This window comes from Oncorhynchus clarkii, chromosome 6 (genome assembly GCF_045791955.1).
Source record: "Oncorhynchus clarkii lewisi isolate Uvic-CL-2024 chromosome 6, UVic_Ocla_1.0, whole genome shotgun sequence".
In the NCBI taxonomy this organism is placed as follows: Eukaryota; Metazoa; Chordata; class Actinopteri; order Salmoniformes; family Salmonidae; genus Oncorhynchus; species Oncorhynchus clarkii.
The window spans coordinates 27,482,936-27,506,776 of NC_092152.1; the positions used below are offsets into that span (position 1 = coordinate 27,482,936).

General features: G+C 40.2%; 1 protein-coding gene across 1 annotated transcript; it reads left to right on the forward strand.

The window, feature by feature from the left end:
* Positions 1-302: 302 nt before the first annotated feature.
* Positions 303-21,762, forward strand: LOC139410890 (rho-related BTB domain-containing protein 2-like). The gene is made up of 10 exons (XM_071156528.1): positions 303-630; positions 11,588-11,789; positions 12,125-12,228; positions 12,337-12,522; positions 12,775-13,718; positions 13,802-13,920; positions 14,141-14,291; positions 17,014-17,102; positions 17,290-17,395; positions 17,576-21,762. The coding sequence occupies exons 1-10, from the start codon at positions 566-568 to the stop codon at positions 17,779-17,781; spliced, it is 2,172 nt and encodes a 723-aa protein (XP_071012629.1). The 5' UTR covers positions 303-565; the 3' UTR covers positions 17,782-21,762.
* The last annotated feature ends 2,079 nt before the right edge of the window (positions 21,763-23,841 follow it).

A 23,841-nucleotide genomic window follows, 5' to 3' on the forward strand; every position in this document is an offset into this window, starting at 1 on the left:
CATGGCAACTTTAAAGTCCACTCAGATCACATCCCATTATGTTTGCAACAGCCTACGATTTTAAGAGATATATATAGTTTATTGCTTATCTCAGACATAATATTTGGAGTTTAGACATTAACCGTAATAATGATCTGTACAGTAGCCGAGCTGAGACTAAATGTCTTTACAGTAGAATCTGAACCAGAAGATACAGCAGCTAAATAGCCTACGTTCGGATTGAATGGGATTTACGGGAGATTTGCAGTGGAACGCTGTTTTATAATGAATGGGTTTTTTATTGGTGCGCGTGCTTCTATAATAAATTACGTAGGTGACTGGAGCTGGTTCTTTGACGCGGCGTGGCCTGCGGTTGACGGTGAAGACGGACTCATGTAGACCACAAGTGTCCTCAGGCACACGGTGATGATAACCTTATTATTTTTACCAAGTATACTTTTCTGGTGACTTTAGCGGCGTGGCCGCTATTTAATCCCCTATATTTAATAGATTTAATTCCCTATAGTTATCATTGCTGCGAAAATGACGTTCAACCCAGGCTACGGTAGAGTGCTAGCCGCATCGGATGGAGCCCTCTTCTTCTCAGTCTCAAACATCGGTCAATCCGATGCACCATTTCCTTATGTTGAGGTAAGGAGACATTTTGGCCAAATGCGCAACGGGATAGGCTTTTGGGTTAGTAACCTATAATAGCCTATACTAATCTAACATTTTGGCATGCACCTCAATAACACAAAATGGCACAAGGAAGGAACCTCTGGGTGTTACGTAACGGTGGCGCTGAATGACCAGTGACTCGGCTTGATGGAAATAGCTTTTGTAGCAAACTGGGTGAATGTTATTAGCTAAACCCTTTATAATTTGGGCACCCTGCACATATGGTCAGTTCTTAGAGTGGATATAGCGTTATAGTATAGTTATATTATAAAGCGGCTATCATATGGTCTGTATGGCTAAGTTATCTAATTAATGGAATCCTCTGAAATAATGAGTTTTTTAGGCTATGATATATCAAACGTACTAGTTATGTCAGTCTAATTTGCATCTAAAGCTGCCTAACTAAAAGGGTCCATAGGCTCATGAGAATCCATACGTCCATAATATAACGAAATAACTATGGAATTCTTCTTTGCACACAATATAGTGCTAGACATGTTGTATAGGCTATTCTATGACAGACAGGATTTGGTTGCATCACCTCGGCATTAGACAGAGGTCTGAACTGCAACTGAAGTATTATTATTTTTTATTTTTTTTGCTACATATTCAAATTCCTTTTTAACAACTTACAATAATTATTATTTTGAGGAAACCCAAATGTTGCTTCTAACTTCGTTACTATGATATTCCTCCTTAATAATTGGTTTGATAACGTTATGGGAAAATGGTTAATTGTATAGATATGGCAACTTCTATCTTGCTGTAAAAAAAAAAGTGGGCTAGTTGTCGGCCTTTCGGGTGGGTTTTGACTGGTCATTGGGCTAGAAATTTGAGCTTGGCTTTATCAGACAGCAGTTCAAACTCTTAAAAGACAAACCCTCGTCCACCAAGATGGTGACGGGAATCCCGGGGGGGGGGGGGGGGGGGGGGTTATTTATTTTTTTACTTTATGCAAGTCAGTTAAAGAGCACATCCTTATTTACCCGGGAACAGCCTAGATGAAAGGAGATTTAACTAGAGCGTTGGGCCAGTTAACTGCCTTGTTCAGGGGCAGAACGACAGACTCGATCTAGCAACCTTTCGGTTACTGGTCCAACGCTCTAAGCACTAGGCTAACTGTCGCCCCACAGATTGCCCAAGTAAGCCCCTCAGCCCTCGTTTTTAGTCGAGTTTGCGAGTGTACAATTATGTTCCGTTTGGGGCCCGAAAATCCCCATAATTCAATTCGCGACGATTGTACATACGTTAGGAAAAGTCAGCCAAAAAAGTAAAACCTTAACATCAATATATGGAGTCAAAACGAATGTAAATCAAATAGAAAGTGTGCTACGGAACAAACACGTCTCGTAAAAGTAATTATGTTTTTGTTTGGTTAGCTTTTGGAAATTGTAGAAATAAAACATTTTCCTTCTTCAGAAGTTCCAGCTAGGCAGGTTAACGTTATTTAGCTAGTTCATTTGCTAGCTATCATACAGTAGACATTGTTAGTGTTCAAATACTGGAGAGTTGAGACCAAATCACGGACGCTGGACAGAGTGGATTTCAGTTGTAACAAAATACAGTTTTAATGAGTCAGAGATATCTTGTCCCGCAGTTTTACGTGCACGGACCTAGTTCACATAACTCGTCAAGGAGCCAGGTGAAAAAGAGGCCTATACAATGGTTACATACATTTTTATACATAGAATAAAGTAGGTGGAGTCTTGTCGTTTCGGTCTTCTTGACTGGTCGGAGGGTTGGAGGCGGGCCTTGCTCTAGCCAGAGCGGGCCCCATTGGTGCACAGCAAAAGTTCTTTGCTCATGGGACCGGCCAGTTAGAGGGAGATGAGATGTGTGTTTATATAAGGAAGAGGGGGTCAGTCTTATGGCTGGGTGTATGTGTTCTTACGACGGAATGTCTTTGTTTATATGAGCTATGTGTATGAATATTTATATAACAACATATATTAATAATGATATATTTAACGTAAGTATACGTACAACCATAATTGACTGTAGCTCATATAAAGCAACCACAAGCCACCGGTGGCAGAAAACACAATCATCGCGGGATGAACAAGTGACGAATATCCGGGTAAGGGCGGTCCATTTAAAACCATTCCTTCCTTTAAAAAAAAAAGAAAATATTTTTTTTTTATTAATAACAAATCAATACATAAAGCACCTGTGGGAACACAAGCATACATAGATTACAAACAATAGACAATCGAGCTAGGGGGTACAATATCACATTACAATTACACAAGGACCTTAAGGGACATGCATATACTTACAATTCTAACAGCTTTTCTGTTAGTAGAGCATTTAACCGTCTTAAAATACAGTTCAATTTATTTTTGTAGGGTACGAAAATGTGGTTGTCTGTTTGTAAATTTACATTTGTGTATATGAAATTTGGCCAAAAGAATAATGAAATTAATTACATAAAAATTATTCCGCTTATTTCTATTGTATGTAAAGAATCCAAACAGTACATCTCTCCACAATAGTGTAAAATCTTCATAAATGTGTTCAATTATAAACCTACTGATGTCTTGCCACAGTTTTCTTACATGCATACAATGCCAAAAAAGATGCAAAACTGTTTCTGGGTGGTCATTACAAAAGGAGCAATTTGAGTTGATGTTTTCCTTAAACTTCTTCATACAGTGGTTGGCAGGATAATATTTATGAATAATTTTAAAGGAAACTTCTTTAATTTTGTTAACAAGTAAGTATGTGTGTGGCAACATCCACACTTTTTTCCAACAGATATTATCAATAAATCCATTCCAATAAGGCATGACATAAGGTATAGATAGATACAACATCCTGCTGAAACAAGGTTCGTATCGCTCTGTTGTTGAATGGACCAAAAGAGAAACAAATCTTTCCTACTGATGAGTCAACAGGGTCAACAGAAGGTAGGCTCTGAGGGTCAGGTCTTGACATGTTCCTGAATAACATAGCAACACCTGAGGGAATGGCATCTAAAACAATTGCAAAATCTTTAGGTGTTACAGGGACCTTGTAAAGTGATAAGAATTCTTTATAACTTAGTAAAAGACCCTCTGCATTTACCAGTTGGCTCACCAGTAGGATATTATTTCGGAACCAATATTCTAAAAATAGAGAGGTATGTTTATACAATATATCCCGATTATTCCATATATAATATCTGTGTGGAGAAAAATTGTGTTTATAAATTAAGGACCATGACAAGAAAACCTGCCGATGAAAAGCAGAACGTTTCACTGGAACTTTGTCAATATTATAATTGCAAAACAACATGAAGTTAAGGCCACCAAAAGTAGAGAAGACATGATGAGGAATAAAATTCCAAATAGAAGTGCGTCTTCTTAGGAATTGTTTTATCCAATTGATCTTAAAAGTATTATTTAAAGTAGTAAAGTCCAGAAAATTCAGTCCACCATTCTCATAAGTGTTCATTACAACAGTTTTCCTAATGTAATGGGTACGGTTTCTCCAAAGAAAGTTGAAAAGCATCTGGTCTATCTCCTTGCTTATTTTACGGTCAAGATATAAAGATAGAGCACCATATGTTAGTCTAGAGATACCTTCAGCCTTGGTTATTAGGACTCTACCGTTTAAAGATAAGTCCCTCTGTAGCCATTGATTTAGTTTCTTCTGGGTTTTTTTAATAAGAGGGTTCAAATTTAGTAAGCCTCTAGACTTCTGATCCTTTGTAATGGTTATGCCTAAATATGTAAGTTCTTCTTTTACCGGAATACCATAATATGAAGGTGTCACACAATCTTTGACAGCTATGAGTTCACATTTATTAATGTTAAGATATAGACCAGACTCTTTGGAAAAGTATTGTATCACATTGATCGATATGGGAATTTGGTTAGCGTCTTTCAGAAAAAGTGTAGTATCGTCAGCCAGCTGGCTTATAATAATTTCTTTACCAGCTATGGAAATACCTTGTACAGGACTATTATTTAAAGAATTTGCAAGAAGTTGGGTGATTAATAAAAACAGGTACGGAGAGATAGGACAACCTTGCCTTATTCCTCTCTTTAACTCAAATCTAGGTGAGGTGCCATATTTCAATGTGATAGTGCTGTTACCATTTGCATAGAGTCTTAATAGCCTTACAGAAAAAATCCATCAAGTTTCTCAAGGGAGTGGAAGAGAAACTGATGCTCTACTGTGTCAAATGCTTTATAAAAATCTTAAAATAATATGACGCTATCCTCAGTTATTAGGTCTGAGTAGTCAAGTACGTCTAATACTAGTCTGACATTGTTAGAAATATGTCTGTTCCTCATGAAGCCAGACTGTGTTTCATCAATGATTGCATCCAGGACTTCTTTAATTATTTTTGCAAGTAGTGAGGCTAATATCTTATAGTCATTATTAAGAAGACAAATTGTACGCCAGTTATCGATGAGCAGCACTTCTTTTTTAGGTTTAGGTATCAGTTTTATTAACCCCTGACTCATTGTAGGAGGGAGAACATTGTTTTTAATACTCTCTAAAAATACTTCAAACTTGTTCAGAAAATAATTTGTAAAATTCTGATGTAATTCCATCAACACCTGGTGATTAATTGTTCTTTAGATGTTTGATAGACTCTATAATCTCTTCAACTTTGATGGGTTCATCACACTGTTTAGATTCTATATCACTGATAGAGTGAACATTATTCAGTGAGTTAAAAAACATATCTGTGGATTCCTGACAGTACGTAGAGCTATACAACTTTCTGTAAAAATTGCTACAGTATTTAGCGATTAATTTTTGGTCATCTGTAATAACACCATCAATGTTTAACTTATGGATAGTGTTATTTTTAGAGTGAAATTTCTCAAGTCTAAAGAAATAGGATGAATTCTGTTCTCCCTCCTTCAATCCATTTTTTCCTAGATCTAATAAAGGCTCCTTCTGCTTTTCATTTATATATATTATCGAGTTTATTTTGTAACTCAATTAGTTCCATCTTCTCCTCCCCCAAGAGGTCGGCTGGGGACCTCTGAGAAAGGGAAGTTATCTTAATGATCACCTTTTCCTCCTCAGCTCTTCTGGTCTTAGCAAGATTACTACCATATTTTCTAAGATATTTGGACACCTCAAATTTAAAGAGCTCCCAGTTCTTGCAATAAGATTTTTCTTCACAAGCCCTTTCCCAAAAGTGTGAGAGCAGATCTTTAACCTCAAATGTAACTATATCATTATTTAATAATGAGCTATTTATCTTCCAGTAGGATGCTCTACCATGGTTAGTATCAGGGGTAAATATTTTGATATCAATGTAAATAGCCCTATGGTCTGCGAGGGGAGTAGTACAAATATTTGTAGTAACACACTCACTACCAATACATTTGGATATAAGCCAAAAATCTTTTCTGGATTGTCTGGAGCCTGTTTTGTTACTCCAAGTGAATGATCTGTCGGCCGGAAACCTCTCTCTCCATATATCAGTAAGATCAAACTTTTCCATAAAAAGTATTAAACCCAAATTCTGATTGGTTGGCCTACCTGGGGGCCATCTATCAGTTGAATTATCTATTGTAATGTTAAAGTCCCCTCCTATCAGTAATAACGAATTGGGAAATTTAGATAACCAATGAAGTATATGTTTCTCTATAGATTCAAGCAACTCATCATTCTCATGTTTGGTGTTGTACCTGTAGAAGTTTACAGTAATGAGTGTAATGTCATTGTAACTGATCACAAGACAAATAAAGTGACCAAAGGGTTCACATTCCGAGTGTAGAATATTACCACCAAAGGTATTTTTCATTGTAGTGACACCGGCGGAGCGTTCAGATCCATGGGAAAGACAAATATCGTTGCCCCACTGTGACCTCCAGAAGTTGGCATCAGCCAAAATTGAGTGAGACTCTTGAAAAAAGCAAAAATCTGTTTGAAATTGTTTAGCAAATAAAAATAAGGCCTTGCGCTTCACACTGTTTCGTAACCCCCTAGCATTAAGAGATAGTATAAACAAAGACAAAACAACAAAGATTATATAAAAGTATAAACTGTAGTAGGATGAGTCAAAGACGTAGGAGCAGTGAACGTAAACGATAAGGAACCGAGCTCTGCACCATTTAAGTCAATTTAAAGTGAAAATAGCTTATTCCATAACCTTTGAGCTAGACGTTATCTGGCTTTGAAATTCAACTCAACTGGAAATTATGTTCAAGACCAAACCAAGAGTTCTTGTAGTAAGAGAGACTAAAAACCCTCTTTACTGTAATCAGAACTATTCTTAGAAATAAAACAACAACTGCAGCTGAAGTACCTCGGTTGAGTTCTTGCTAAATTATGATTGATGACGTGGCTATCTGTTAAAACCTCTTGGGGATAGTGAGACGCTAGCGTCTCAAGTGGCCAATTGCCCCGGGAAATGCAGAGCGCCAATTTCAAATAAAATGTTATAAAACTCAAACTTTCATTAAATCACACATGCAGGATACTCAATTAAAGCTACACTCGTTGTGAATCCAGCCAACATGTCAGATTTTAAAATTGGTTTTCGGAGAAAGCATGAGAAGCTATTATCTGATAGCATGCACCCATCTGAACCAGTTGTAAACAAAAGAACAAGCGTAATGCATTACCTTTGAAGAGCTTCTTTGTTGGCACTCCAATATGTCCCATAAACATCACAATTCGTCCTTTTTTCCGATTAATTCCGCAGGTTTGATCCGGAAAAAAACAGCTTGTCAAAACACAACGTCACTACAAAACATTTCAAAAGTTGCCTATCAACTTTGCCAAAATATTTCAAACTACTTTTGTAATACAACTTTAGGTATTTTTAAATGTTAATAATCGATCAAATTGTAGACGGGGCAATCTGTATTCAATAGAGCAAGTAAACAAACCATGCACCTTTTTTCCTCTTGCGTAACTCTCAACAGTGTAACGTTGTTCCAGGATGTGCCTCTTCTTCGTTGCACCAATGATTAACTTCAACCCAATTCCAAAGACTCGTGACATCCTGTGGAAGTCGTAGGAACTGTAAAATGGTCGCTATCAAAGATCCCTTGGCAAAGACAACTGAGGGAACGGTCAGAGGCAAAATAAAAAATAAAAATTCTGAACAGTTTTTCCTCAGGGTTTTGCCTGCTACATGAGTTCTGTTATAGTCACAGACATGATTGAACCAGTTTTAGAAACTTCAGGGTGTTTTCTATCCACACCTACTAATCATATGCATATAATATATTCCTGGCATGAGTAGCATGAAATTAAAATTGTGCACGCTATTTATCCAAAAGTGAAAATGCTGCCCCCTATCCTTAAGAAGTTTTAAGCGCAGACTGTTGCCAAATAGTCAACATTACCAACGAGAGAAAATGGCATTGAGGAGTAGGTTGGCAATCCACCACAGAATTCAGCTTCTGCCGCCGTCCAAGTTCGCAGCCTTCTTCCATTCACAAACATAATATTGAAGCTATTTTTAATGAATTGGCGTGCTGCAGATAGCCTACTAACTACATTGCAGGTCTAATTGCCCTATATTGGAACCCACAGAGACCAAGCATAACCAGCCAACGGTACAGCCATGTAGAGTGGACACTCGAATTTCGTCGAAACACAATGTCATCATGTTTCGTGCCCTCATTGTCAAAGACGGTGACATTGTTGCAACTCATAGTTGCGGAGGTTGTCTGGGTATTGGGAATGGACATTTTATTAACGAGTTAAGCTACGGTGGTGTAGTAGCTGGCCAGATATGCTATTACATTTTTTCCTCGTGGTCCAGTCTGGCTCATGTCTGGCCACATTGTTTATGTTTTTGCGAGTGGCTGTCAGTCTACTTTGTAAAGGTCATTCAGTTGCCATACACCTGTTACAGTAGGGTAAGGTATGACACAGAAGCAAGAAGCAAATCTGGTTCCCTTGGAAACTGGATAACGAGATCAGCAACCACTATTTTTCTAGACGTGGATAGGTGTCTGTCTGTCTGTCAACTAATTATGTTCACCACAATTTTCCTGGATCCTAGACTGATCTATGGTTAGAATTTTTTTTTTGGGGGGGGCTTGCTAAGATTGCCAAGGAGGGGTTGTGATCAAATAATGCTTAGATGATTGAATGTATAAATTCATCAAGAGACAGATGTCAGTGTGAGTATTTTTGTCCAAAAGAATGCTGTTGTTTGACATTGCCAGGCCTATTGGTAAGACCATGGCCGAATTTATTGAAAAATGTGTTTTGGTTGCAAGTGCTTTATAGAGAACTGTGATTTCAGCTGCATCCTTGCATAATGTGACTCCCTGTGGTCTGTTTAATTTGATCAAAGATGTATCTCATGGGGTAACAATGTGAATCATGTTATATTTTGTTATGTTGAAAGTGGCTTATGTTGGAGAGAGATTGTGATCCTATAACACATTGTTCTGGGAAATGGAATGTCCTCTCCTTTCAGTATAACTTAGTATGTAAGTCTGCATAAAACAAAGGGAAACACAAAAAGACAAGACACATATACTACCTGAGTATAACCCAGATGCTAGACAAATTAAGTTAGCAGAGTCTGTGCTTATTTTTAGGAACACATCCTACTTCACTTCCAGAACTCTGAAATCCCCAGCGTGTCCCTTGAAATGAAAGAGTAAGGAACGTCAGGGACCTTCCGAATTGGCACAGGCACTCAGCCAGGCAGCCACATCACTGGGGCCGAGCTCCCTGCCATCCAGGACCTCTATACCAGACGGTGTCAGAGGAAGGCCATAAAAATGTTCAAAGACTACAGCCACCCAAGTCATAGACTGTTTTCTCTGCTACCGAATGGCGAGCAGTACTGATACACCAAGTCTAGAACCAACAGGACATTGAACATCTTCTAGCCCCAAGCCATGAGACTGCTAAATAGACTGTTAAATAGACTGCTAAATAGTATCTGCACTAACTTTTTTGACTCATCAGATACGCTGCTGCTACTGTTTATTATCTGTCACTATATTCCTAGTTACAGTGCCTTGCGAAAGTATTCGGCCCCCTTGAACTTTGCGACCTTTTGCCACATTTCAGGCTTCAAGCATAAAGATATAAAACTGTATTTTTTTGTGAAGAATCAACAACAAGTGGGACACAATCATGAAGTGGAACGACATTTATTGGATATTTCAAACTTTTTTAACAAATCAAAAACTGAAAAATTGGGCGTGCAAAATTATTCAGCCCCTTTACTTTCACTCTCTCCAGAAGTTCAGTGAGGATCTCTGAATGATCCAATGTTGACCTAAATGACTAATGATGATAAATACAATCCACCTGTGTGTAATCAAGTCTCCGTATAAATGCACCTGCACTGTGATAGTCTCAGAGGTCCGTTAAAAGCGCAGAGAGCATCATGAAGAACACGGAACACACCAGGCAGGTCCGAGATACTGTTGTGAAGAAGTTTAAAGCCGGATTTGGATACAAAAAGATTTCCCAAGCTTTAAACATCCCAAGGAGCACTGTGCAACGATAATATTGAAATGGAAGGAGTATCAGACCACTGCAAATCTACCAAGACCTGGCTGTCCCTCTAAACTTTCAGCTCATACAAGGAGAAGACTGATCAGAGATGCAGCCAAGAGGCCCATGATCACTCTGGATGAACTGCAGAGATCTACAGCTGAGGTGGGAGACTCTGTCCATAGGACAACAATCAGTCGTATATTGCACAAATCTGGCCTTTATGGAAGAGTGGCAAGAAGAAAGCCATTTCTTAAAGATATCCATAAAAAGTGTTGTTTAAAGTTTGCCACAAGCCACCTGGGAGACACACCAAACATGTGGAAGAAGGTGCTCTGGTCAGATGAAACCAAAATTGAACTTTTTGGCAACAATGCAAAACGTTATGTTTGGCGTTAAAGCAACACAGCTCATCACCCTGAACACACCATCCCCACTGTCAAACATGGTGGTGGCAGCATCATGGTTTGGGCCTGCTTTTCTTCAGCAGGGACGGGGAAGATGGTTAAAATTGATGGGAAGATGGATGGAGCCAAATACAGGACCATTCTGGAAGAAAACCTGATGGAGTCTGCAAAAGACCTGAGACTGGGACGGAGATTTGTCTTCCATCAAGACAATGATCCAAAACATAAAGCAAAATCTACAATGGAATGGTTCAAAAATAAACATATCCAGGTGTTAGAATGGCCAAGTCAAAGTCCAGACCTGAATCCAATCGAGAATCTGTGGAAAGATCTGAAAACTGCTGTTCACAAATGCTCTCCATCCAACCTCACTGAGCTCGAGCTGTTTTGCAAGGAGGAATGGGAAAAAAATTCAGTCTCTCGATGTGCAAAACTGATAGAGACATACCCCAAGCGACTTACAGCTGTAATCGGAGCAAAAGGTGGCGCTACAAAGTATTAACTTAAGGGGGCTGAATAATTTTGCACGCCCAATTTTTCAGTTTTTGATTTGTTAAAAAAGTTTGAAATATCCAATAAATGTCGTTCCACTTCATGATTGTGTCCCACTTGTTGTTGATTCTTCACAAAAAAAGACAGTTTTATATCTTTATGTTTGAAGCCTGAAATGTGGCAAAAGGTCGCAAAGTTCAAGGGGGCCGAATACTTTCGCAAGGCACTGTATATGTACATATCTACCTCAATTACCTCGTACCCCTGCACATCAACTCGGTACTGGTACCCCGTGTATCATTGTGTATCTATTATTATGTGCTTTATTACGTGTTCTGTTATTTCTCTATTTTCTTTCTCTCTGAATTGTTGGGAAGGGCCCGTAAGTAAGCATCTCACTGTTAGTCTACACCTGTTGTTTACGAAGTATGTGACAAATAAAATGTGATTTGATTGCAGTATTGATACCTGATGGGGTCAGAGGGGTTTTGATGAGGTGAAATGTTTTTAACAAGCTCCTCAGTACCTCTGTTATATTTGATATCTCCAGTTGATTATCCCTTTGGAATTTTATCCAACTCTGCTTTCCTCTGCCCTGACAGGCCCCAGTTGATGGATTCTGACATGGACTATGAGAGGCCAAATGTTGAGACTATCAAGTGTGTGGTGGTAGGGGACAACGCTGTTGGGAAGACCCGCCTTATCTGTGCCCGGGCCTGTAATGCCACACTCACTCAGTACCAATTGCTTGCTACACATGTACCCACTGTCTGGGCCATAGACCAGTACAGAGTTTGCCAGGAGGTGAGTGGTGGAGTTCTCTGGTTTTGACTGTTAATTAATGAAAAGCTTTATTTGTTTGTCGGTTTTCTCTATTGTGGCTATGTTTTTTGTAATGGACTGCATGGGGTTTGAAATGAACTGTTTGGTCCACCAGCAACTTGACGGTGAAGGAAAACAATACTGAAATCCTCTGTTTTAAGTGCTACAGTTGGGTAAACCGTTGTTGCACATTAACAAACCTGCAAGACACAATGTATATCTTGGGCTTAGCACATTAGGCTGGTGGGCAGGTGTTAGTTTCACACTCTGCAGTTGTTGGTAATATCCATGCATATGATAGATGTCTCTCTGGTCAGGTTCTGGAGCGATCTAGGGATGTGGTGGATGACGTCAGTGTGTCGCTGCGGCTCTGGGACACATTCGGGGACCATCACAAGGACCGACGCTTTGCGTATGGAAGGTGAGATCAGCTGACCTTGTTTACTCAAGCAAGTCATGGTACTGGTGCAGAGTAAAGTAAGTGGACCTTTCCTGTCTGTCCCTTCCATAACCCCACTCGTCATTGCAGGTCGGATGTGGTGGTTCTGTGTTTCTCCATCGCCAACCCCAACTCCTTGTACCATGTGAAGACCATGTGGTACCCTGAGATCAAACACTTCTGCCCCCGGGCTCCAGTCATCCTGGTGGGCTGCCAGCTGGACCTGCGCTACGCTGACCTGGAGGCAGTCAACAGGGCACGACGGCCACTAGCAAGGTGCCCTACAACTCCTAAGTCCAGTGCTTTCAATCTAAAACAGTGCTTTTCATCTCAAGTTAAAGTTGATAGCTTGTGATTGATAGATTCACTGTGTCATCATTAGAAATGTAGGTACCACTTTGTACTAAGATTTGTAAACAATATACAATGTTATTCATCCTCATGCTGCTCTGAATCATGTTAATTTAGTCTGTAAACTCACTTAACCTTTGGCCTCTTTTTGGCCTCGTTTATGGTCATATCTTCCAGACCCATTAAATACAATGAGATTCTGCCTCCAGAGAGGGGCCGTGAGGTGGCCAAAGAGCTGGGAGTGCCGTACTATGAGACCAGCGTTGTTGCTCAGTTTGGAGTAAAGGACGTATTTGATAACGCCATCCGGGCCGCCCTAATCTCACGACGTCACCTGCAGTTCTGGAAGTCACACCTTCGCAACGTGCAGCGGTCCCTCCTCCAGGCCCCCTTCCTGCCTCCCAAACCCCCACCACCCATCATCACTGTGCCACCTCCCCCCACCACCACTGAGGAGCATCCTGGCCGTCTTCTAGAGGACCCCCTGTGTTCCGATGTCATCCTGGTTCTACAGGAGAAGCAGAGAATCTTCGCCCACAAGATCTACTTGGCCACGTCCTCCTCCAAGTTCTATGACCTCTTCGTCCTGGACGCCCGGTCTGAGGAGACCGAGCGCCCCCCTCGCGCCACCGCTCTGTCTGGCCGTGAGATGCTGATGCGTGCTGCCAGCTTCGATGTATGTGAGAGCCCTGACGAAGGTGACAGGGCCAACCTGCGGGCCTGCACCAGTGATGGCACCCTGAGGGACTCTGAAGGGGGCCGGAGGGGCAGACTGCTGTCTACCTGGAGCAGGGCTTTTGTCAGCATCCAGGAGGAGCTGGTGGATGACCCAGTGACCTACAGCCCCAGGCCTATGACCGTGGTGCACATGGACCAGTCCATGCAGCTGGGGCCCTTCCGCGCTGTGCTGCGCTACCTGTACACTGGTCAGCTGGACGAGCACGAGAAGGAGCTAATGCACATCGCACACATTGCTGAGCTGCTGGAGGTCTTTGACCTGCGCATGATGGTGGCCAATATCCTTAACAACGAGTCCTTCATGAACCAGGAAATCACCAAAGCCTTTCATGTACGACGCACAAACAGAGTCAAAGAGTGCCTGGCCAAGGGCACCTTTTCTGGTGAGCGCACACCATAATACTGAGGGATTTTGTACACTCTGTGTTTCTCCTTGGATGCAGTATGATTTCTCTTTGTGTTCCAGATGTAGTGTTCAAGCTGGATGATGGAACGATCATGGCCCATAAGCCCCTGCTCATCTCCAGCTGTGACTGGATGGCAGCTATGTTTGGGGGGCCCTTTGTGGAGAGCTGCACCAAAGAAGTAAGTCAATTCTTTACACCCTCTCACTGGAGTTAGAGAGCTTGCCACTATATTACATTTTTGTGCACAATAACAAGACCTCCTGCAAGTCATCTGAATAACCAGCCTGAATAACCAGCCTGAATAACTAACCTAAATAACCAAACACACAAGATCACAGTAGAATACACTAGTGAATAGGAACAGGAAGAATGATGTTGATCTGTGCCTTTTGTCTCAGGTGCTGTTTCCTAACACTACTCGCAGCTGTATGAGGGCTGTGCTGGAGTACCTGTACACTGGGCGCTTCTGTTCCCGCACTGACCTGGATGCCATGGAGCTCATTGTTCTTGCCAACCGTCTTTGCCTCCCGCACCTAGTTGCACTAACAGGTATCTACTTGTTTTTGAGCACACCGTCATACACAAAGCCACATCTGTGCAACACTAGACATGCACAGTTATAGTTTAACACACACTTCCCCCTCTTTTTCCTTCTCTTCATAGTGTCAATTAGGCTAATGTGTGTGTTGAGAGAGTTGTTTCTGTTACTTTAATAATTCTGTTGCAAGTTAGATTTGGCAATGTGCACAGTGACAGACTGGGTTTTATAGGATAGGATGATCTTCAATGTCCCAGAAGGAAATATTGTCTTAGACACATTACTGCTGTAAACAAAATAGGGGCCCTTACATTACACACTCAACATAAAATATACACTAAATGTTACTCTTATTATACAGTGCCTTGCGAAAGTATTCGGCCCCCTTGAACTTTGCAACCTTTTGCCACATTTCAGGCTTCAAACATAAAGATATAAAACTGTATTTTTTTGTGAAGAATCAACAACAAGTGGGACACAATCATGAAGTGGAACGACATTTATTGGATATTTCAAACATTTTTAACAAATCAAAAACTGAAAAATTGGGCGTGCAAAATTATTCGGCCCCTTTACTTTCAGTGCAGCAAACTCTCTCCAGAAGTTCAGTGAGGATCTCTGAATGATCCAATGTTGACCTAAATGACTAATGATGATAACTACAATCCACCTGTGTGTAATCAAGTCTCCGTATAAATGCACCTGCACTGTGATAGTCTCAGAGGTCCGTTAAAAGCGCAGAGAGCATCATGAAGAACAAGGAACACACCAGGCAGGTCCGAGATACTGTTGTGAAGAAGTTTAAAGCCGGATTTGAATACAAAAAGATTTCCCAAGCTTTAAACATCCCAAGGAGCACTGTGCAAGCGATAATATTGAAATGGAAGGAGTATCAGACCACTGCAAATCTACCAAGACCTGGCCGTCCTTCTAAACTTTCAGCTCATACAAGGAGAAGACTGATCAGAGATGCAGCCAAGAGGCCCATGATCACTCTGGATGAACTGCAGAGATCTACAGCTGAGGTGGGAGACTCTGTCCATAGGACAACAATCAGTCGTATATTGCACAAATCTGGCCTTTATGGAAGAGTGGCAAGAAGAAAGCCATATCTTAAAGATATCCATAAAAAGTGTTGTTTAAAGTTTGCCACAAGCCACCTGGGAGACACACCAAACATGTGGAAGAAGGTGCTCTGGTCAGATGAAACCAAAATTGAACTTTTTGGCAACAATGCAAAATGTTATGTTTGGCGTTAAAGCAACACAGCTGAACACACCATCCCCACTGTCAAACATGGTGGTGGCAGCATCATGGTTTGGGCCTGCTTTTCTTCAGCAGGGACAGGGAAGATGGTTAAAATTGATGGGAAGATGGATGGAGCCAAATACAGGACCATTCTGGAAGAAAACCTGATGGAGTCTGCAAAAGACCTGAGACTGGGATGGAGATTTGTCTTCCAACAAGACAATGATCCAAAACATAAAGCAAAATCTACAATGGAATGGTTCAAAAATAAACATATCCAGGTGTTAGAATGGCCAAGTCAAAGTCCAGACCTGAATCCAATCGAGAATCTGTGGAAAGAACTGAAAACTGCTGTTCACAAATGCTCTACATCCAACCTCACTGAGCTCGAGCTGTTTTGCAAGGAGGAATGGGAAAACATTTTAGTCTCTCGATGTGCAAAACTGATAGAGACATACCCCAAGCGACTTACAGCTGTAATCGCAGCAAAAGGTGGCGCTACAAAGTATTAACTTAAGGAGGCTGAATAATTTTGCACGCCCAATTTTTCAGTTTTTGATTTGTTAAAAAAGTTTGAAATATCCAATAAATGTCGTTCCACTTCATGATTGTGTCCCACTTGTTGTTGATTCTTCACAAAAAAATACAGTTTTATATCTTTATGTTTGAAGCCTGAAATGTGGCAAAAGGTCGCAAAGTTCAAGGGGGCCGAATACTTTCGCAAGGCACTGTACATGTTGTACACTTCTTATATAGCCAAATACATCATATGTTGCACATTCCCTTATATTCTGTAAGTGGTGTACTAGCATAGCTCAGGTTGACTTACAGTATTGCTGTTTAGGTATTTGATGGACATGGGAAGGAAGGAGTGCTTATATCTGTTCAGCTTACAAGTAGGGACCCTATAGCGTCTGCCTGAAGGGAGAAGTTGATACTCAGCGTGAAGTACATGGGAGGGATCAGAAATGATGCTGCCTCACACCCATGACCTTCATGGCAGTTTGTATGAGGTGGGCAATTTGAGATTTCAGTTGAATATCTATATAACCGCATGGTAGATCAGGATAATTATTTTCAGGACAACTCCTAAAAGCCATAGGAAGTAGAGGTGTTGTTGGACTCTGGAGCAGACACTCTTTACTTGGACCTTCCAGCTCAGCACATTGTCCATATATACACCCAGGTACCTGTACAAACTAAGCTGTGCTATGTTGACATTGTGGACAACCACAAGCACATGGTCACCAACAGATTTGGGTTCAAACACACTTTTCTTTACATTAAGGATGAGCTGGTGCTCATCACACCACTTGACAAACCTTTTAATTTCTGACCTGTACACCGTAGTATCAGCATGTTAATACATCAGACCAAGAATGGTGGTATCATCAGAAAACTTGACAATACAATTATCATAATTACTGCAAATGATTATTATTCTGTTGTTCTTGGGATACCCTGCATTTCATGCCTCTGTTTTAGAACTCTACACAGTGACAGTCCTGATGGAGGCTGCTATGATTGGGGCTGATATTGACGGAGATGTGCTGTTATACCTGGAGATGGCTCAGGTAAGATGGAGGCCTTGTTCCTATTGCAATTCCACGAGTGTATTTATTCTTTATACTGTTTTTCTCCAATCTCACAACCGTTTCTATTTCTAATGCTAATTTCTTTAACAAGTGTTACACTTTTAAATGTAAAAAGTTAGCGCGTGTGGAATAAGGTCTTCTATAATATTTTGTGTCTCTCTGGCAGTTCCATTGTGCCCAACAGCTAACTGGCTGGTGCCTTCACCACATCTGCACCAACTATAATAGTGTGTGCCGCAAGTTTCCTCGAGACATGAAGGCCACGTCTACAGGTAATGCAAGTGAAATACTAACTAAAGAGACCTGTATGTGCGTGAAACTACGACTCATTTGAATCTCCCCTTTACATCAATGCAGGATTTATAGAGAAGTTATCATTATATGAAGCATTTGTGTCTGTACATCTGTCTGCATTTGATGTTGCTAAAGCTGTTGAGCCATGCCTCTTGCAGACAACCAGGACTACTTTGAGAAGCACCGCTGGCCACCAGTGTGGTTCCTGAAGGAGGATGACCACTACCAGAGAGCAAGGAAGGAGCGGGACAAGGAGGACTACTTGTACCAGAGGAGGCAGTGTAAACGCAAGTGGCTCTTCTGGAACTTTCCCTCTTCTCCCTCTGCCAACTCCGCCTCTTCGGGTTCCAATGCTGTCGTCTGATTGGCACTCAGGTTACAGGCAAGGCCCTCTGTGGGGATCTGTAGAGATGGCTTGGGAAAGTGGAGAATCAGCACTGTTGGCCAGACGCTAGGCCCACTCATTCAGGCCCTCACCTCTCCCTCCCTCATTTCTGTTTTGCATCTGCAGCCAAGCTACACTCCCCCAGGTTTGCAGGGTCAGCTAAATCCGATAATGAACATAATTAGTCTCTTTCTTTTTGTGTTAGCATATCCATGCAAAGACAATGAAGCTCAAACCTTAAAGATCAGTGACTTAAACCTTATGAACAAGGCAAGGTAGATGGTGCTGGTGACTGCTCAATATGTTGTTGATATTCCTGCATACACCACCAGGGGGAGAACTGAGCAAGTTATGAAGGGGCTTGGCTTCAAGGTATAGAACTGTGATCCTAAGCTCATGATAACCATTGACTGACTTGAATTGACAACCAAGTGCTTATCAGCTGCAACAGACATAGCAAAGACCAATAACCAGCAAAGTAACACAGAAATCAAATCTCAGTGATAACACTTTCTTGCCCTTAAGTGTTTGCACAATCTACCAAACCAGGATGTGTACAGTACAATTATAATCACTCAACCAGAAATATCAACAAAATGCATTAGGTCTGCATTAAGATGAATATATTCAAGTCATATAGGACATCCCCTTAGATCATCTGCCTGCTGGAAACCACCAAGTCTGTACAGAATTACGACTTAAATGAAAACAGCGGAGATTTGACTCCTGTCCTCTTTTGTACAGTTATTGTATCTTGCATTTTTCTGTACAACTTGCACAGCTGACATTGATGTGAGTGTATACACGACCCCTGTGTTGTGACGTATGGCTACATGTCAGAAAAGGGCTTTCTTTTACACAGCCACGTTTGTCTTTTGACAAGATGCAAGAGAACCTGAATCACAGAGTATTGTTCAGCATTTGCTTTTGAAACGCCAACAAACATAAACAAAGCTCACCACTATGTGTTGCAACAATGTAATAGCTTTGCACTACCAAGTTTCCTTTTCCTTAAAATCGGCAATTGTACCTTATCAGGACAGTCTGATATAATTATCCACGTATCTTGGACCCCACAGCTTTATGGTGAATGCCACTATCAACCGGACCATTCCACATTATAGCAATGGATCTGGTGCATTTCAGAAACCAATAGGCCAACTCTTGGACTTGGAGAATCCACATGAACAGCAGTTCCCCTCTTGGACGGTGGTGTCTTAGGCTTGTCTGTCTGTAATGGCAGTGACCTTGCCTTTTAGAAGTTTGACATTATGCTTATAGGGTATCCCTGTGATTGCATGTCATTGGTCATTTCAGACGTACACATACAGGAGACTGTCTCGTGTCTGGGTCTCATCATTCATCTATAAACTCCTCCTCACAACCTGCTACTGGACTCTTCTCAAGAGAGGTGAGAGCACCACCTGTATGTATCAGCATTCTGATGAGAAGAGCACCGAGGCCATTACACTACTGGACACACATGTCTGACAAGCTTCAAACAGTCTAAATGAGCTTGGAGAGATGATCATAGGATGAGAAAAATAACAGCACTACAAGACAATCCTCGATGTACGCTGAAGAGGATGTTTATATCCCTGTTGTCATTTCATCAACGACAACCCACAGTATTGTTTTGATTTAAAAGCATGCTGCTCATTCATTATTGTGAGTATTTACAGCAGGTGTATATCAAAAGTGGATCACCGATTTCTAGCAACACTACATGAAGTTGTCCCCATTGCAGTGCCCTGGAATTACTATGGAATGCCGGTGTGACCAGAATTAATAACAAAACTTGACTTGTTTCACACACATAATTATGAATGCTGCTAACTTATCAAGGAAATTGAAAATCCATGTTGTTTTGTGCTATTTGGGCAACTTATTTATTGTAAGGTGTGATAGTCTACTAGATTTTGTTTGTTTTATGGATAGTTTTTTCAGATTTCTCCAGTGCTTGTGCTGACCTCCTGTTACATGTATGGTATGCAGGCAAACTGCTTTAAGACCAAAATAAGTGGCTCTATGGCTTGAGAAGGAAAATATGACATGGAGCACCCTTCTAGCCAATATACATTATTGTGAAGAATTTACTTGTAAAATATATATATATATGAAATAATAGATTGTAGACATAGCTTTTTGTAAGATAATGTAAGTTACTTGTAGGATATTGTTCTCCTTCATGCACTTAGAAAATATAGCCTACATCCCTTATGACATCACTAAAATGAGCTTTACAGTAATTTAAATGCCATGAATCCACTTAACATGATATCTCAGAATGTTGTTTAAATGCTCAATTATACAAATAGACTGCATGTACAAGGCTCATATAGATGTGTAATTTGTCATTTAAGGTGTAGATTATGGCAGTGCAGGAGCACAAGGCAGTAGCTTTACATTTTTAGATCAAGTTCATATGTGATTTGTTGCTATAATCTAATTGAAAAAGGCAGGTTTGACATGTATCTTGTAAAAGGATGAATCACTTGGCATACCATCCCAACTCCTAATCACTTGGATCATTCTGTATTGCACTGGACATCAGAGTATGTAGGCTTGTTTAGTCGTCAATGTTCTGTTTTGACCAAGTAGTGAAATTATTCAATGTTTTGGAATTGTTGGTCTGTAAAATGGTTTTGTTGTGTTTTGTCAAATTGGTAAATGCATCAATGAACCACTGTCTCACTTTGAAATATTGTATTAATCATATATTTTATCAAATTTACCCTTAGAAGATTTATGTTTTGATTCAGACCTTGTTTCTTTTTTTTCAGTTTTGTCCATTCCACTTGACAATCCGCATTTACATGCTGTGGTTGAAATGCATTTGAGTATATCTTAATTAGCCCTCTTCTGCTAATGCACTGCATCCAAGAAGACACCTCATGCCTTAATGTATAGTGTGTGAGAGACATTGAATGTAGATATTGTTACTGTGGTCACTAGTTTGTGTGTACTAAAGATGTGCCGATGTACCATGGTACTGAAGGCTTTGTTTATGTGTAAGTGTACATATCTGAGTGTGGCATTAATGTGTGTACACTTGAAAGCATCATGAGCCTGTGCTTTTGTTAGTTTAGACAGTGTTTTGGTTGAATATTTTCATGCTCTGAATGGAATGTTTAGTAATAAACCACTTTTCACCACACCAATAGACTAACACGATGACAAGCCCACTCTAGGGAACACATTAATCAATTACAAAAGTCAGCACATCCCCATCAAATTAATGCAGAGAATACCAATTCTAATTTGTTTTCTGATCATTAACTTCACTATGGAGAAATATCAGTATTATCATTACAATGGATGGCATTGACTTGGTGTTGGAATTAGAAGTTGGATTATAAATCAAAAACATAGATAATGGCCAATTGTTTTACAACTGTTATAATGTGGCCGAGCTGTACATATTTCAGCATAGATACTGGCTGATTTTGTACACTATGCAGGACATAGGCACACCAGTGTCGTTTAAACCATAAATGCACATTGCATTATGTAGACTGAGAGCCTTAGCTCATATTCTTAGATGAGTAGGCAACCTCAGGTGTTAATTGCAAATATATTATGACTAGATAAAAAGAAAAGTTATAACTCAGAACTTTTAAAGCCCTTTTCCATGTGTTTAGGTGCTATATCACCGCTGCAGAGAAGCACAAACCAAAGGGAGCTTGTAGCAGTACCAGGACACCAATCTGCTGCACAATCAGTTGCATAGTTATAAACAAGACTTGTATTGAATGGTTGAATTCAAAACTTGAATCTTTTCTCAGTGTTTATAGCCTGGTCTGACATTTTTGCTCGTCAACAGGTATTTATTTTTGTTGTTCTGGAGAGTTACAGATGTTTGTATTGTTTGTTAGGAGCTGTAGATCTTGAGTTCTGTAGCATGTGTTCTTGAAATGTGTAAATAGTGTTTATGTAATAAATATAAAGTAGCAGCCTGCACACAGATGTCTTTGTGTATGACTCCGATCCTATAGAAAGTGGTCCAATCGCCAAACAGGGTGTTGATTAATGATCTGACTTCTCCAGTCATCTAGGCAGGGCCGGTTCTAGCATTTTTGGGGGACTTAAGCGAGATTTGGTTCGGGGTGCCCCACCTCACTGCAAAATATTTTAATGGCCTCTGTCATGACAGCAGATAGAAAAATGTATGTTTTTAAAGTTCATTTTCTGTAAGCTTTAAACCACTCCAGCCGACGCTTGGCATTGTGTGCTTGTGTGCTCCTTCTCGGCCATGGAAACTAATTTCATGAATCTCTCGACTAACAGTTATTGTGCTGACGTTGCTGCCAGAGGCAGTTTGGAACTTGGTAGTGAGTGTTGCAACTAAGGAAAGACAATTTTTACGTGGTACCCGCTTCAGCACTTGCCGGTCCCATTCTATGAGCTTGTGTGTTCTACCACTTCACGGCTGAGCCGTTGTTGCTCCTAGACATTTCCACTTCACAATAACAGCACTTACAGTTGACCGAGGCAGCTCTAGCAGGGCAGAAATGAGATGAACTGACTTGTTGGAAAAGTGGCATCCTATGAGGGTGCCACGTTGAAAGTCAATGAGCTCTTCAGTACGGGCCATTCTACTGCCAATGTTTGTCTATGAAGATTGCATGGCTGTGTGCTCAATTTTAAACACCTGTCAGCAATGAGTGTGGCTGAAATATAGCCGAATCCACTCATTTGAAGTGGTGTCCACATACTTTTGTATATATAGAGTATATTTTATTTTAATACAGACCAACAAAAAAAGTTAAACATTACAAATTATCCAGTGGATAATGTCAGTGCCCTACTTGTTGTTATTTCTCCACTCCACGTGGAAATCACCTCAACCTTCCAAATATACTTTAACATGACTATAATCCAATCAAAACCATGTAGAAATGATAATGGACCTACATTTAAACACTTTCTAAAAACAATGGATAGAATAATTGGCCAATTTTGACACATTTTCAGTTTGGCTCCGGACCTCTTTGAAGACCGAATGCGGCCCTGGGACGAAGTCAGTTTGACACCCCTGATGTAAATACTGTATATTTTGGGGGAATATCTCATCTCAGAATGCTTTGCCCTTTACCAAAACATTTGTTTTTATATAATCCTGGACAACTGTCTTCTTAATCAGGGGTGAGATTGGGAGATGTAAGTAACCAACTTATTTTTTTAATTGGGCGGGTAGAGTTGACTGATCCAGAACTGGACATCAACAAGTGCCTGATATTCCCTGGGGATCATCAAATCTGAGAGAAGATCAGCAAAGGACAGGGTGATATCCAAAGATACACCCGTCTAGCCAGCTCTAAAAAGGCGAGGAATCTGTAATGGATCTGATTCAAAAATACCATTCAATTAACTTATTTAAACACTAGAGAGTACTAAAGCACATCTAAGTAAAACAATTAAAATCATTGTTTGAGCCTAAGTCATTGAATGCAGTGATTATGAGCAATTGTGTGTCTTCAGTGTGTACAATAAATGTATTATTTAAACTCTCTAATCAATTAATGGCACAACACTAGGCCTCTGTCACCATAACCTATTTTTTACTCGGGTTTATGTGCTTCTCTGAGCCTTCACATCCTTCTCCGTTGTCAGTGTTGTTATAACCATTGTTTACCAGAGGGTGGTGTAAGCACCCTATATTTTAGCCAAATGTTTCTTAGCCAGAACTGCATTGTGATTTGAAATCTAATTTTTACATTTTTATATAGATTTGACATGTTCTGTACATAATTAAAATACAGACAAATAAAAGTGGAGGATTTTAAATACATTTTAATCTAAATCGTAGAACTATACTGAACACATTTTTCAGTTATGTTGTTTCTACTCACTACAGTACCATAAGCAAAGAAAATGATCACTGTATTACTCGTCTTTTTGTGATAGCTGCAGATGATTCAGTAATTACATCATAGAATAATGTTTTATCTTATTGGGAATAAAATCAGTGGAATATAAAGTCTGCTTCACTAAATCACTAAGATACGGTATAATATGCTTTAAAATGGTAAACCATTG

Bases quoted from the DNA above. Each gene is read 5' to 3' on its own strand.
- LOC139410890 (XM_071156528.1), top strand. From the start codon at position 566: ATGGAGCCCTCTTCTTCTCAGTCTCAAACATCGGTCAATCCGATGCAC. The intron at 12,229-12,336 runs GTGAGATCAGCT...TCGTCATTGCAG, and splicing joins CGACGCTTTGCGTATGGAAG to GTCGGATGTGGTGGTTCTGT. The intron at 13,921-14,140 runs GTAAGTCAATTC...CTTTTGTCTCAG, and splicing joins TGGAGAGCTGCACCAAAGAA to GTGCTGTTTCCTAACACTAC.